The following is a 17,141-nucleotide window of genomic DNA, read 5'->3' as shown; positions in this document are numbered from 1 at the left end:
AAAAATACATGTACATAGAATAATACATTAGGGCCTATATATCACATGGGCCGCCCACCCACAACTCATCTCCACATACAAAGTTTTTACAAAAAATTTTGCACAATACTCCGCTGCACTTTTTTTTTTCGACTTCATTTTTTCGCTCTTTGGATGCCATGTGTCTTGGGCATGGTGTATAGCTCCGTGCATAGTGTGGATATAGTGACTAAATAGGCCCTATCAGAAACAGGATTATCGCACCAGAAAACCTTTCCATGCAGTAAACAGTGCATGGAAATACTCCACGGACAGTGGATGCATGCATGTAATGTATATGGAGAGTGTCCTTGGGACCTCTGGGTGAGGATGCAGGGGTCACTAACGTGACCTCTTCCTTATTACGTAATGACAGAATGATCGCCCTCGCTCACTGGGGGTAAATTTAGGCTCCTCCCACTTGAAGCGAATGTGCCCAGACCCTTTGCCTTCGGCAAAGGCGGCGACTTCGTCGCGGGGCGGCGACTTCGTCGCCGCGGAGTCCAGTTGGCAAAGGGTCTGGAAACCAGACTAACTGTGCACATACGTACAGAGCTAGAGTACTGCAACCACTAGGAGCACACGTGTTTCAATTGCACACGTGCGCCGTGCACGCACGATTGACACAATCCCTGCAGAGCCCCATAGTTTATAGTAGGCTATCCACACGTCGTCTCCGTATCATCAACTACACCGTATCGTAAATGTAAGTGCAGAAATTCATTTTCTCCTTCAGGTAACTTCTTTACGAATGGCTGTCGATATTGTGGCGATTTGAATGTCTGTGTCTGTGGTGAAGGACAGGAACTAGGTTACAATCGTACGGCCTTAAGTTAAAGCTACTTAATTTAGATCTACTTCAGTTTCGCAATAGCCTTATCACGGCCCCACATATTGCGATTTGGGTAAGTTCAGATTTGTGCTGTTCACGCTCAAACAAGCTCATCAACAATCATCCAGCAGTTAGCCAAGCCAAGATTAGAAGGGAATGTGATATGAAACCATACAGGGGCGGATCCAGGAATTCCGTAAAGAGGGGGCGTGTTTACAAAATTAAAGGGGGGGGGGGGGCGCACGCACTCCTCCCCCATTTTTTCTTTTTATTTCTTTTGTTTCAACAAAAAAAGGGGGGGGGGGGGCGTGCGCCGGTTGCGGTCCTCCCTGGATCCGCCCCTGCCATATCTCTTGTAGTGTTGTAGTATTGCTTTGTAATCACCCCCATTCTTATTAGATCTTACCAGGTAATTGACAGTAGAGACGAAATTGGGACCTGTTCTTGCTGCTGTGAATTGCTTGCTTGGAGTTGGAGATGGTGCGCAAGAAGATTGATAATCGCATCCGAGTGCTGATAGAAAATGGCGTTGCTCTTGGTCACCGTTCGTTGTTCGTCATCGTCGGTGACAAAGGAAAAGATCAGGTGAGACTTCTATCAGTGATATGATATCTTGTCAAACAGCAAGTTCTGATTTGGTTGTGAAAGAGTAATCGTGAATATTGCATTAGGCAAAAACTGTCAGCTGCTCAAGAACTAGTTTACTCTTTTGTAAGTAAAGTCTGATGTCAAGTTCAGCCAGACATACAAGTTTCTTAATTAAAACAGTTGGAATAATCTATTATCAAGCACTTGATAAATTTCTTCTTGATTTTGAAAATTAAATCATATCAGAACAGTTGTTATGTTTGAAAAACAAAGTGTTTTCCCTAAACTGTGAAAAGAAAAGGACAAAACTTAGTGTAATACTCTTCTGTTTTGTGCTGGTGTTTTTATCTTCTATTGAACAAAGTTAATCATCACATACTGCACAAACTCAACAAATACTAGTAATCACTTTACAGCACAGCAAAACCAGAAAAACAAAACATGTATGTGATGTATGAAACTGCAGATTTAGATGCATCTGTATCTGCATGATTCAGAAGCTGTGAAGATGTATACAACGTGTATGTACCTTGATGATACCCACATTTTAGTCATCAACCTTTTCATTTTTCATTTGATTTTCATTGAAGAATCATTTCTGGAAGAATTACAGTTTACAAACACAAAAATACAAATTGATTGGATGGGGTGAAACCTTTTTTACATCTACAATGTATATTATGAATGCATGCAATATTGTGACTGTGTGCTGTCACTGTTAGTGTGTCACTTGTTACAGGTCGTCATTCTGCATCACATGTTGTCCAAGGCTGTCATCAAGGCGCGGCCATCCGTGCTGTGGTGCTACAAAAAAGAACTTGGATTCAGTAGGTAAGTCTCTGCACCCTTTTTCTCCTTGATGGGATGGTAGGTATACAGGGAATAATTTTCCAACTCAAATTTGATTAGCAATTTCAGCTGATGAACAATATTTCAAATGGTATCCTGTACACTTCTATGAAAGAAAACTGTAGACACCAAAGTCAGTTTGTCTAGCAGTGGTGTTAAAATGATTAGCAAATTGCGATGCGATACCAGGAAAATTATTCCCTGGTATAGTTTTGGTTGAGAAGGGGGTTTCTGGATTCAGTAGGTAAGTTTCTGCATCCTTTTGCTCCTTAATGGGATGGATAGTTTGGTTGAGAAGTGGGTTTCTGGCTTTAACTGATTAGAAACCACTAATAAGAAATTTCTAAAGAGCATAAATTGCAAGTGGAATTGCAAACTAAAAGGAATCCTCATCAATGATATAGATCCATAGCACCAAGTTGTGTCACAAAATCTTTTTTTTTTCACCTTGTGCTCAATTATCCTTCCTGTTGTCTATTCATAGAGGGAAAAAAATATCTCATGATGGAACGAAACTCTCAGTGTGCTGAGATGCACATCTGCTGCAAAACCACAGCAGTAATTGATGTAGCCACACCATACTCCCAATGTCTGTTTGATACAATTTGGGGTTTTTAAATCAGACCAAGTTACTCTAGGATGATACTGCTAGCAGTGATAAAATAGACTACAGATTGTCAATTACTACAGGATTTTTCAAATTGCATTAGATTTTCATGTAAAGTATGAAGTCAAGCAGCCCTCATCATGCACAATATAAACCAAACAGCCATAAAAGTGCCACTGAGCCTTTGCTTTTTAATAGGATAATGAGTAAGGAGTGGGACAAGTGCCTCCCTTCAGGATACTCAAGAAATCTACAACTAGAGCAGCACTCTGAGAGCGCAGACCTCCGCCAAGCATGCACTCATTTCCACCACTAATCTTGTTCTCCCATGGAGATATCGGTGATTTCAAACCATACGTACTTATGGCATTGTGTGCTGAAAGTCGCCCAATTGCCCAATTTAGAAGCCTTTGTTACGTCATAAACCCTCTGCTGCACGGCGCGTCTTGCCCTAACAGAAACTAGAGCACGCACTTCAGTGCGCGCATGCAAACCTCAAATACATGCAGCCTGAACTCCAAAGTTCATTGACCTTACCTGCCAAAATATCAAAAATCCTTCTTAAATTCCCCCCAAAATTCTCTATTTGATCACTACCAATATTTAATCATCTGTCACTTGTATCATTCTAAACCTTTCCTGCAAGTTTCATCCAAATCCGTTAACTACGTTTTGAGTTATTTTGCAGATGGACAAACTAACTAACTAACTAACAAACAAACAAACACACAAACCAACGGTAACAAAAATTTAACCTCCTCCCTTGGCGGAAGTAAAAATCAGCAGAAGTGTCGATAATTATCTTTCTATCATCGTAATTTTAAAATCTTTCTTTCTCAAGTCATCGCAAGAAGAGGATGAAGCAGCTGCAGAAGAAGATCAAGAGTGGGATGCTTGATGTGAAGGAGGACGACCCGTTTGAACTCTTCATCGCGGCGACCAACATCCGATACTGCTACTACTCGGAGACGCACAAGATTCTGGGAAACACCTACGGGATGTGTGTCCTCCAGGTATGATATGGATTGCCTGGTCAAGATTTGACCCGCATGGGAAAGTGTAGCAGTTGAATACTTTTTTTTAGAGATGAAAGGTGTCTTGTAAGTTGTGACTCTTCAACTGTTTATGTGCCCTGGCACTCATGATCAGCTCTACTACCTTCCAAGGTTGTTCATTAGCTTCAGTAGTCTAAACTGAATCTTGGCCAAGTTGTAGATTAGCAAGCCCTCTCGGGTATAGCAATGTGCCTCAATTCAACAGGAAGGCCATGATGACACAGTAGGGATTAAGGGGATTAGGTAATCTCTCTTTGTTGAGTATTAGATTCCAGACAAAGCATATTAAGGGCTATACACCGCACTACTGAATACGTGGTGAAACAAAACATCCTTGGAGACAATGTTCTGCATTAATTCTTGTAATCTCTAGATTTAACATTCATCTGATGTTGATAACCTGATGTTGAAGAACTGGCTTTATTTAAAGTGCATTTGTTGTATATTTGTACTTGAATAAAAGTGGTATCAAGAATCTACTGATACTAATCTTATCAAAGAAGAAAACTTTGGTTTCTCTGTTATCCAACTGCACAGGACTTTGAGGCCATGACCCCTAACCTTTTGGCCCGTACCATTGAGACGGTGGAGGGGGGTGGCATCGTGGTCATCTTGCTACGCAGCATGGCGTCCCTCCAGCAGCTCTACACCTTGTCGATGGACGTCCACGCCCGCTACCGGACGGAGTCCCACCAAGACGTCGTGGGACGTTTCAACGAGAGGTAAGGCCTCTGATATGAAGTGTGCAGTCCTCAGGACACGTTTCCGGTGAAATTTCTGCTGCCAAATGATTGATATATGGTGAAATTTCTACTGCGAAATGTTTTAGATATGGTAAAATTTCTACCGCCAAATGATTGTGATAATGATAGCAGAGTTGAAGAAGGCACAATGAGGATGATCATGTATGTCAATGACTGTTGCGTCAAGATGTTCTTTATTACAACTAATTGACAAATTTTCCTTCACTGATGTAAAATAAACACAAATTGTTCAGTGTTTTAGTAAGAGCCATGATGAAAAATTATCTATAGGCATACATTATCGGGATGGATTTAAACTTACGATCTCCCGATCAAATGACAGGCGTCGTATCCAATAGACTGCTGAGCCTCCGCTTGATAGCTAGCAATGGTTCTTGTCCCTTATAGCAGAATGATGATGTACGACATTTTGTATGTGGTTGTTATGATAGAGATGGTGATGATTAACAATGATGCTAATACTTATTCTGTACTGTATTTATTGCTTTAACTGCCATCAGCATAAAAACACATAGTATTCAAACAACTTGAATGAAATTCATGAGCATTATGATTTCGTCATTCGTGACTCCCATGTTGTAAAAATCTATCAAAAGCTCCCTAATATGCAACAGATGGGGGACTATTTTGAACAGTAGAAGAAGAAAAAAAGAATTTCGGAAATGTCACCACTATGATGTGATATGTTTGAGATTTGTTATGCCCTGCCCATGAATCCTCAGGTTTCTGCTCTCTCTGGCATCGTGTGGCAGCTGCATGGTGGTCGACGACCAGCTCCAGATCCTACCGTTGTCATCGCACACTCTCAATGTCGAGGCCGTCCCACCAAAGTCAAAGGTATTAAAAGGCAGTTGAATGTTAATGTTCAAAGCAGCTTAATCTTAAATACAGTTTGAAAGCAGTGACCTAGAATAAACATGTATTCATATGGCATATATCTTTGACAGTATAAAGAACACTCTTTTGCTCTTGAATATACACTGTATAGTATTAGAAAAGTGGATTATGTTCAATATATCTTAATATGATGATATATGCTCGCAATCTACATGTATGATGTGTGACGTGTGTCTTGGTTTTCATTTGACAGAGTTGTAGTATCACATTTGTCATCATGATAATTTTAGACACAAATCATTACAGGAAAATTGGGAAAACTTGGAAAAGTACTTCTTCACAGTGAATGAATATTTAGAGTTCAAAGCTTGACTATGTGAACAAAACATACTTTTTCTAGCTTTGATCATCTATTCCTTTCTTGGTATTTCTGATTGTCGTAAATTTCTTCTGTGTATGGGTGTAGAATGCCATATTTAATTGATTGTATATATCGAAGCGCCTTGAATCCCTTTAAGGCCCTCTTGTGTGCTAAACAAGTAGCCACAATAATTGCTATGATTATTGGTGAATTACTACATTGTAAGTCAGATGTGCTACAAATGGTAGTCATTCAGAATTTGTTGATTTATGCAATCTACTAAAACAGTACAGTGGACCCCATTATGATGAACAAAGTTATAACGAAATTCTTGTTGCAACAAAGTGAAAATTCATGTCCCAAAGTTATTATTTTATATACTTTTACAGTTCAGCTTTGACAAAATATTTTTACTATATAACGAAAGATAAAACTGCCAGTCCAGAGGACTTCAGTGAAATGGGAATCCCCTGTATCAAAGAATCAAGGTTTTGTCAGTGTTTTTTATGCCTCCGCCACGAAGTGGTGCCGGAGGCATTATGTTTTCGGGTTGTCCGTCCGTCCGTCCTTCCGTCCGTCAGTCCGTCCGTCCTTCCGTCCGTCCGTCCTTCCGTCCGTCCGTAATGAATTTTGTGGACAAGGTAACTATCAAAACCTGTTGAGGTATCCTAATGAAACTTGGCATGTATGTGTATTAGGGGGTGAAGTTGTGCCTATCAACTTTTGGGTGCACATGCTCAAGGTCAAAGGTCAAAAGGTCAAGGTCAAATACATAAAATTTCACTATTTCCACCATATCTATTGAATGCCTGAAGATATTTTCTTGAAACTTAGTGTATACATGTATTACCCAATTAAGATTCTCTGGTGAAAGTTTGGGTCATGAGGTCAAAGGTCAAAAGGTCAGGGTCAAATACATAAAATTTCACTATTTCCACCATATCTATTGAATGCTTGAAGATATTTGCTTGAAACTTAGTGTATACTTGTATTACCCAATTAAGATTCTCTGGTGAAAGTTTGGGTCATGAGGTCAAAGGTCAAAAGGTCAAGTAAAAATATTAAAACTTCTTTTTTTCTCCGTACCTTGGAAAATTGTTCAAGGTATCTTCATGGAACATAGTATATACATGTACTGACTGGAAGTGATTATCTAGAGAATGTAGGGTTCATGGGGTCAAAGGTCAGGGGTCAAAGGTCAAGTGCAACACTTCAAAATTTTACTATTTCCCTCATATTCATGCAATGCCAGCAGGGTTATTTTTTTTTTACACTTGGTGTATGCATGTGTAACCTAATAGAAATTCTCTGGAAAGTTTTTTTTTTCTTCTTTTTTTGCCTCAAAGGTCAAAAGGTCAAAGATCAAGTGAAAGTGCTGAACTAACTTTTTCCTCCATATCTCGGAAGTGGCTCAAGTTATCTTGAAACTTAAGTACATATTATGCATGTTCTACCTGAAAGTGATTATCTTATGAATTTTAGGGTCAAGGGCCAGATGAAAATGGTAACAATTTACTATTCAATTCAGAAATTGCACTTTTTTCTCCACACCTGTACCTTGAAAATTACTCAATGCCTAAATGTATGAATGGGTCAAAGTCAAGTTAAAGTCCTTAAATCCCTAGATACATGCTCTCCTATTCATCCAATTAAACCTAGGTCAAGGAAGGTGAACATTCAACACATTTGTGACAAACTTGTCATCTCAATATTTTGCCAATTTTGTGAAAATGTAATCACACATTGTCCACATGTACTATCTAGACCTATTGGGAAAATCATACATTATGGCGGAGGCATACCAGTCGCCAAAGCGACATTTCTAGTTCTCTGATGTATTGTGGCATTTGTTTAAACTTATTTCTCCTCAGGAAGATTCCCTGACTCCAGCTGAGGCTGAATTGAAGGAGCTGAAGTCGTCCCTTCAGGACACCCAGCCCGTTGGGGCTCTCGTCAACTGTGCCAGGACTTTGGACCAGGTATCACCAGTAACCAAACGATTCTCAGAAGCGACATTTCTTTCGTTTGGTCCTCTATCTTTTTATTTTTACACTGATTACCTCGCAGTCATTGTTAGTATTACTGTATATGCCATATATTTAGCAAGTCTAAATTATCATGAATTGGAACTTCCCAACAATTTTGCAAACTTTTGTGGATAAATTTGCCATTGTGGAGTGCAGTATTGAGCAGAGCAAGGTATGCGTGCGCGTCAAATTTATGTTGGGATCAGAGTTGATATTTTCACATTTTTTTAAAGGCACGAATGGCACCTGACTTGCCAAATTTGTGGAAATAATAACATTGCAAAATATTCAAGGTATACAGTACTTGAGGCACCATTCTGCAACAGACTTCCTAAAAACTTTTGTATCTCTTTATATCTAGATAAAGAGAAAAGAAACATTTTCTAGAGTAAGGATTGCTTTGCTCATAGAGATGCGTGCACTGTATTACACAAGTGTCTCCCTGATTGCTATGTTTAATCTCCTTGATTGTTAATAAGTGAATGTTGACAGCCCTGAAAATATTCCAGCCATGTCCTTTAAGCCTAATTCATTCATTTGATACCCATCAGAAAGGGAAGAGGAAAATATATATATTTTTGTGTGATATAATGATCAAAGTAGTCTATCAACACCTCATACCCTTTCTCCTGTGACCACCGATCTCCAGGCCAAAGCTCTCCTCAAGTTTGTGGAGGCCATCTCGGAGAAGACGCTGCGCAGCACAGTTTCCATGACAGCGGCCAGGGGGCGTGGCAAGTCGGCCGCACTGGGGCTGGCCATCTCCACAGCTGTGGCATTTGGGTAAATTTTGTAATGTCGGGTAACAATCCATCCACCTGAGTGTGTAACCATATGATAGAGTGCGCTTTTAGAATATGGCAGTAGATGAAATAGGCAGTTAGCACCATAAGATTGAACTTGTGTTATAAAAGAATGAGTAAATAAGTAGAGATCTTCTAACTTTGAAGGAATAGTATATGGTTGAGATGAGGATTTAGCTTTTAACGTTTTGCAGGATACTTAAAAACCACTATATGAAATGTTAACTGGCATACAATTCTGAAAGGAATTAAAACTTTATTTGGTGAAAATCGTTGTTGAAATGGCCAAGATATCCCAGAATAAAGTAAAACAAAACAGTCCCAATAAAAAGGTGGGTCTCACCTTTTATTAGGATTGCTTTGTTAGGGATATCTCAGTCATTTCAAAACTAATTTTCATCAAATAAACTTTGAATTCCTTTTAGAATTTTATGCTCTTTCATAATAACTAATTTCATAAGAGGTTTCTCATTATCTCAAAAAATCATGATAAAAATGTTGGAAAACTGAAGCCCCATCACAGTTGAAACTGTACCATCCCTCTAATTCAATTTTCGACCCCAATTACAAAGTCAAAGACTTGCTTTCAGTCTGTATAAGTTTTTGATCAGTCAGATTACAGTCACTATTCAGAAATTTGTTCCTGTTCAGTGTTTATCTCCATATAGACACAGAACTCTGCCAGTATCAGGGCTTTTTAATAGTGTCCAGCCTTGTGAGGGGTCTTACTATTGTCATGATTTGTCACAAGTTTGCATTGTAATTTCTTTCCATCCTCATCTCTCACATTCTCCCAGGTATTCCAACATCTTTGTGACTGCACCGAGCCCAGAGAATATCAGGACTCTGTTTGAGTTCGTCTTCAAAGGATTTGATGCCCTGGATTACCAGGTAGATTACAGGAAACAGTCCCTTATTTTTTACACAGTTAAACTGTATCATGTATCTGATGAAGCGTACATCAGTGATACATTAACGTGATGATTACTAGTATTATGTGTGCCATTTTTGCATGCCTGACTCAGCCTGCCAACTTTACATATTTTGTTCAAACTGCAAACAGCACTCAAACTGATCGATGTTTTACATACCAACCATTTGCAAGAAGAGCTGTAACTTAGCTTTGTCTTGACATTTACATCACTGCAAAGTTTGCAATTTTCTCTACAACTTTGCTGCACTGCTTTCTGAGCTTAAAAGCTTGGTTAAAAGGTTGCATGTTTCCATAACCCCTCATGCATTGGGATCTCAGAATATCATGGCATTAAGGGGTTTTTCACTGTGGCAAACAAAGAGTTTTATATAGGAGAAAAACAAATATCAAACCTTTGCAAGGAACAGCCTTCAGTTATAAACCACCAGTAATTTATAAATGTTTCATAGGTTGTATAGGAAGAAATACAGTAAACTGATGTATCTTAGACTTGCACTAGAGCACATTGTCTCTTCAAATATCATTTGGTTTTAATAGTGTTAAATTATTTATATTAATCTGTTATTGTGTGTGTAATATTTCATCATGTATTCTATTGATTATAGAGGCAATATTGCACTATCAGATGTTTTGGTAAAATGAAGTAAATGCTGGTTTCACCCTTTCCCATTGAGGACGGGCTGATTTTGCTACTACACACATTTCCCCATTACACCTGCTCGAGTATACTGTAAAACGAGGAATGTTCACGTGCATTTTAATTTTGCAAATTTCACGAGCGGCAACATTTGCGAAATTAAAATGTACGAGAAAGTTCTTGCCTACACATTATGCATTGGATGCCAGTGGTAAGTGGCAAAAATTTCATGCTGCGAGAAAAGGCAGTTGGCTCCAATTCGCGAAATTTTCATGCCGCGAACATATCGTGTTTTACAGTACTCGGGACTAGGCTTCAACGGGACAAATGAGTCAAGCATGCCAAAATTTGGCATAGAAGAAAAATATAAATGACAGTAATCTCCCTCTGTCTTTGCCTCCAAGGAACATCTGGACTACGAATTAGTCCAGTCTACCAACCCAGAGTTCAACAAAGCCGTCATCCGGGTCAACATCTTCAGAGAACACAGACAAACCATCCAGGTGAGATATTACTCCCTCCTCGGGTCTGAAGATGAAGGAAAATTGATTTTGGCACAATGATGTGGTGTCATGCGTGTCAATTGTTAATTTTTCTCTACACTTGAATTCATTGCATTTCTTTTATCCTTACCATGATAATTTTGTGCTCCATGAGAAGTGTGTATTGCTATATTGAAAGATGATAGTTCTAAAGATAACGATGATGCCTTACAAACATGTCACAATGCTGATGCACTAGACAGTTACTTGAAAGTATACTAGTCAGACAAACGAGTGATGATTTTCTAGTTTCATATTCATATTTTCTGGAAGTTTGTGGGAAAATATTACAAACATTTTCAGGAAAGTAAGTGATATGATAAGCACAACATGTGATCTGGACCAAATTCACAGTTTTATGTAAAATGTTTATGAAGAGCTATTATATCACTTATATCAAAGTTGGGTATGAAGACTTACATGCATACTCACTATTCCATTTCCCGTCCATTCCCCTCCCCCTCCCCCCCAGTACATCCATCCCGGTGATGCCCACAAACTGAGCCAGGCGGAGTTGGTGGTGATAGATGAGGCAGCGGCCATCCCTCTACCATTGGTCAAAAGTCTCCTCGGACCTTATCTTGTCTTCATGTCGTCCACCATCAATGGGTAAGAAAGAAAAGATCCTTCCGTGTTAGACTTCTCTTCCCTGGGACTGTACCGTAAATGGTGCATGTCTGTATTGCATCTTGGAGTTTCGTTGTCATTCATGAAACAGTGCACTACTGTTATAACAAACATGGTTGTAACAAAATTCTGGTGAAAATGAAGTAAAATTTCAGGCCGCAACATTATCCACTCCTATGTATTTTTATTGTTTATCTGTTCTGTTATAATGAAAGAAAACTGCCGGTCCTGAGAACTTCATTATAATGGGAGTCCACTGTATAATTATGTTATCTTGCAGGACCTCTTTGCAGGGCCATGTACACCTTCTAACTATTCATATTTTTGACATTTTCAGGAACATTTTATGTTGATCACTAGGAAATTGGCAGAATTTTATTTTTCTGAATTGCACAATTCTTCTTTTTCTTATTCTTCAAATCGTTCTAATGATGATGATGATAGTAATAGTAATGATAGTGATAATGATATTGATTATAATCATACAAATTAATAGATAATGGTTATAATAGTTGGCAATAATAATGATGATAAGTAGCAGTAGTGCCAGCTATCATGCAAAACTGAAACAAAAATGAAGTTTAATGGAAAAATTTAAATTGCGAATTGTGTGTATTCTGTCAGTCTGTCTGTCTGTTTGCCTGTCTCTTTCTCTCACACACACACACACACACACACACACACACGGGTCACATGTATTGTGTTGGTACTAGTCAGTATTGTACACACTTTGGGTGACTATGACCCCATTATACTGCTGGGCTGTCATAAATTACAGTACTGAGGATGGCATTTTATGTATTTACATCAACAATTTTGGGCTTGCCTAAATGAAAAATGTAATTTTTTTTCTCAGTGATGCTCGCCATTTTTAGCTAGGAGGGAATGTGACATAAATATCATTCCTTTTCCAGATATACTGCATGATTATGCTTTATTTTCTCAAGGTGTCCGTCCATCTCATTGGTCAAAGTATGCTGACCAAGACGTCATGTCCATTTCACATCTTCTCTCTTCTGTCCAGGTACGAGGGAACTGGACGCTCACTCTCCCTGAAGCTGCTGCAGCAGCTCAGACGACAGAACGCCACATTCGGCTCGGGGAGCTCTGCGGAAGCCAAGGCGACGGCTGCCATGGCAACCAAGGCGGAGGGCGGATCGTCGGCTTCAGGTATGGTGGGGATGGTTCAACTAGATTTTCAGCAACAGAAGTTTGCCATTTCTTTTGCAACTGATTGACAAATTTTTTTTTTTTTCTTGGTAGAGGCAGAAAAATGCGCAACACATCTAATACCAATACTGTATGAGCTCTTATTTTCGCAAGGGTTTGATATTCGTGAATGTCGCGAATCACTGTTTGACCGCAAATTTAACAACACACAAAAATATCGCCATGTGCTAGAGTTATAGTGCACTTACAATAGTTCCGGTGTCAATTTGCGAAAAAAAGCATCTCGCAAATATGTCTGTGACCTCTTCATTTGTGAAAATAACAGCTTATGCAGTAACTAATGGTGGCCCCTTGGCCCAGGGCCACTAAAAATTGGTGTCTGGCCACCAAATTTCCAGAAAGTGTGTCTTCTGCTAGTCCGATTGGGCAACCCAGATTCAAAATGGATGTTATGTTTCCTTTTGTATTGGGCCAACATATTTCTTTTTCAGGCAACCAATCTACAAATTCGTAGGTCTGGCAAATGACAAGATATCAGTGGCCAGAATGGGCCACCAGAGGAAACGGTTAGTGTCGAGTCCTGAGATAGCCCAAAGCAAAGTGAATAAAAGATATATTGCCCAATGATGTGGGCACCACAAAGTACTTGCAACCAGAACCACCCAGTTCAGAAGTCATCAGGAGTGTAAACCACCGTACCACAGTGCTGCAGCAAGACAGTTGGTCCCTTGACATTTGCTCGTGCTACAATTGCTCCCATGAATTACACTGTACCTGCACACTATTTAGAGCCAAGCATAAATTCTGCCCAAAAATGTAGCCCCAACCCTAATCCTAATCCTTACATCAAACTGAACATAAAACCCTATCCCAAATAACCCTAACCCAGGGCTGCCCACTAACCCATTTGCTCTACTGGTCCAACCTGTTTGTCGGACCAGTAGGTACCCAGTTTTTCTATTTTTTTCCTGGTCCATTCCTAAAAAAGTTTCTGATCCAACAGTGATTTTTACTGGTCCTGAACTGTCGGACCAGTGCCAGTGTGCAGCGTTGCCTAACCCTAAGTCCTTGGAGAAATTAAGACCGGAGCAATTGTCGCAGGAAGCAAATGTTGTGTCACCCTCACAGTCATCCACTTATCACTTCCAGGTCGCGTACTTCACGAGGTCACCCTGGAGGAGTCCATCCGTTACAGCGCCGGCGACAGCGTGGAGCGGTGGCTGAACGAACTCCTCTGCCTCAACGTGGCTGAAGTGGCGAGAATATCGTCAGGCTGCCCTCTACCGGAGGACTGTGATTTATATCCTTTTACTTCGCTCTTTCCATGCAACTATGACCCCAAATGTGTCTTCTCCTTCTTTTGTTGACTCTTTTACCTTTTTGTAATGATTCTTGCTCTTGATTGTGTGGCATTTTTTCGTGGTCATGTTTTTATTTCTTTTGTCTCTGTTTCTATGGTGTTTCTTAATGTTTTATTTTGTCGTCTTATTTGACACGGTGTACATTGGTGAGGGATGTGTCTTCAGTTTGAAAATATTTTATGTGAATGATTGATATTTGCAAAAGTGCACAAATCCCCTTTGCTTGTTGGATTTGTTGGGCCAATAACACAAAAGCAATCTTAGAACTCTGTCTTATGAATTACATATTCCCATAGTTGTGGATATGAAGAAAAGTTTGCTGAACATTGAATTTTACAGTGAAAATTTTGTGGCAGTCATTATGGAATGCCTCATTTTGAATTCTTGGCTGCATTTTGCTGAAATTATCTAATTTCTAGTGTCATAGTTCATTAGGTCAGCCTGCTTCTCAGGAGTACTCATCAGAACTGTTTCGTGTACGTTTCATTTTAGTGTATCTCCCCTATGAAACAATAGAAACTGATACATATATTCATGCTTTATTTAGTTAATTGTCCTAGCAATTTGAATTTGGTGTGGTAACCACAAATATCTTCCTCTTTGTCATAAGTACATTGTATATTGCTACGGTGGGGGGGGGGGGGGGGGGGGGGAGGGGCACAATCTACAAGCTTCGCTTTTCAGCGGATCCCCTATCTCCATCCTTTGATTGATTTATTATTATAATGCTTGTTTGAATGATACCATTCTAAAGTATAATGTACCCCCCAGCTTTTATTGATTACTTTATATGCTGAAATTCTTTACTTTCACATACACTTTGCATATATTCAAATTCATGAAATTCTTCCATCAAGATGCTTTTGATTGCAACTGATTGACTTTGCATATCTTATTGATTGATTGATTGATTGATTGCAAGGTCTTTATTCAAAAAAATCTGAGTGGGGGACTAAAAGTCGAATTACACAGATATACAAACATTATACATTAAGATAAACAGAATAATATCATAACCATAGGTACAAAATACATCACATTCAAACATGCTGTATATACAATTAATACAATTTGAACATTACAAATGATCATAAGCAAATAACCCACATTATGTTTGTGATGGAGAAAAACAAAATTGAACTGAACTGAACTGAACTGATACTGTGCGTAGAATCATTTACCTTAACCCCGCAGCACATATTACATCAATCGGGACACCCTGTTCAGCTACCACAAGGCTTCCGAAGTGTTTCTCCAGAGACTGATGTCCATATACGTCGCTGCCCACTACAAGGTAAGGAAAGAAAAAACACTGAGAACTCTTCCCTTTGAATTCATTTCTTCAGACAATTTTGCCAAGAGTGATTCCAAGGGTTAGAGGCAGCAACTGGCATTTTAAAACTGTACTTTGCAGAACGTGTTACTCAGCAAACTTTGAAACAAATCAACCTAATCTTTTTTTTTTTAATTTTCTTATTTTATAATCTGTAACGTAATTGACTGAGTTGATTGACAATACTGTATATATGCGCTGAATATTTTGCCAGGTTTGATTTTCAGTGATTTTGAGAATCTGGTTCTATTCCCAAATTCAAAAACATGCAAAAATATTCCAACATTCCAACATTTCTGATTCCAACATGAATGTGACATATACGTACGCACGCATTTCTCCTTTCAGGACTGGACTCCACAATAGCAAATTTCTCACTTTGCAAAATTGTATACAGTAAAAAAACGTATACAGTAATTGACACCTCTTCGTAATGTTTGAATAGTTTTTGTGGGACTGATTATTTCTGTGTTTATTTCAGGTCTAGCATTAGTTAGAGTGTAGATAATCTTAGTATTTGTGAAGAATTTCCACCATGGAGACATTATAGGTACAATTTTTATTACGGTACATAAGAGTTACTCAGTTTCATAACATGCTTGGCCCCCTTGTCGGGAAATTTCATATTCCCTGCACAGAACACGCCCAACGACTTACAGCTCCTCTCTGACGCCCCCGCCCATCACATCTTCTGCCTCCTGGGACCGGTGAACCCCACCCAGAACTCACTCCCAGAGATCCTCTGTGTTATACAGGTCAGTCCTCTCACTGTATGGATGGTGATAATGATGATGATAATTAGTGATGGTGAGGATGATGGTGATGATGATGATAATTATCATCTTGATGATTGATGATGATGATGATAATTGATGATTTATTATTTATGTATGTATGTATTCATGTATTTATTTACTTATTTATTTGTTTATTTATTTATTTATTTATTTATTCATTTATTTTTCTGTCCGTAGGTGTGTCTAGAGGGAGAGATCTCCAAATCAACCATTATGAGCGGCTTGAATCGAGGCAAGAGGGCTTCGGGTGACTTGATTCCATGGACAATCTCCCAGCAGGTATTGTACCAGTATGTTAGGAGGAAGTAATAATCTCTTAAAGGAAACTGAAACCCAAAGAGCAATGTGGATTGATTGAAAGCAGCAACATTAGTAGAACACATCAGTGAAAGCTGAGGAAAATCGAACAATCGATGCAAAAGTTATGAATTTTTAAAATTTGGGTGTTGGAACCTCTGGATGAAGAGACTACTAGAGGTTATGATGTCATGTGTAGACAACACTATAAAGAAAATATGAAAGGAATTTTACAAAAATTCACTACTCTAGTATAATGAAAGGGCACTTGACTAAATGTTTTCAGAAAGCAGGGGGTATATTCCTTTGACATGCCGTGGTGGCTTCATCTTTTGGGTAAATCGACATCTAGGATTTGGACAAGACATAAAACTAATTATCTGACCATTAATCCAAAAAAGTCATTTTCACCAAAACTGCAGGTACAAGGTCTTGTCACCCCAGTGACTATATATATATATATATATATATGGGTGAAAACGTTGAACGATGTACAATTGGGCAAATCAGGGGTCAAAATTAAAACATGTGACTCATTGATATAGATACATCTCAGTGAAATGTCATTATTGTCAGCTTTCTTGCAAACCCAATTATACTGGGATATCTCCAAGGGTGTTGTTTTATTCAAGGTTAAATAGAACTGTGACATAATGGCGAACGTCTCTGACTATATCGTTTTAATGAAAATTCAAATGAAGG

At 39.0% G+C, this 17,141-nt stretch overlaps 1 protein-coding gene across 1 annotated transcript; it reads left to right on the top strand.

Moving 5' to 3' along the window:
* Positions 1-682: 682 nt before the first annotated feature.
* On the top strand, positions 683-16,421 carry LOC139708096 (RNA cytidine acetyltransferase-like; the record flags this gene model as incomplete). The annotated part of the gene is made up of 16 exons (XM_071620075.1): positions 683-724; positions 1,250-1,435; positions 2,178-2,269; positions 3,736-3,907; positions 4,487-4,671; positions 5,436-5,550; positions 7,783-7,890; positions 8,588-8,721; positions 9,539-9,632; positions 10,717-10,815; positions 11,327-11,463; positions 12,506-12,651; positions 13,801-13,951; positions 15,210-15,306; positions 15,984-16,100; positions 16,320-16,421. Coding segments are annotated over exons 2-16 (1,857 nt in total), but the record flags the coding sequence as incomplete, so codon positions are not given.
* Between the last annotated feature and the right edge of the window lie 720 nt (positions 16,422-17,141).

Source organism: Diadema antillarum, unplaced genomic scaffold, assembly GCF_040938485.1.
Source record: "Diadema antillarum isolate AM-2024a unplaced genomic scaffold, OU_Dant_1.0 seq00001300_RagTag, whole genome shotgun sequence".
Classification (NCBI taxonomy): domain Eukaryota; kingdom Metazoa; phylum Echinodermata; class Echinoidea; order Diadematoida; family Diadematidae; genus Diadema; species Diadema antillarum.
The sequence above is the reverse complement of the archived record's forward strand: the minus strand, read 5'-3'. Positions and strand labels throughout refer to the sequence as shown.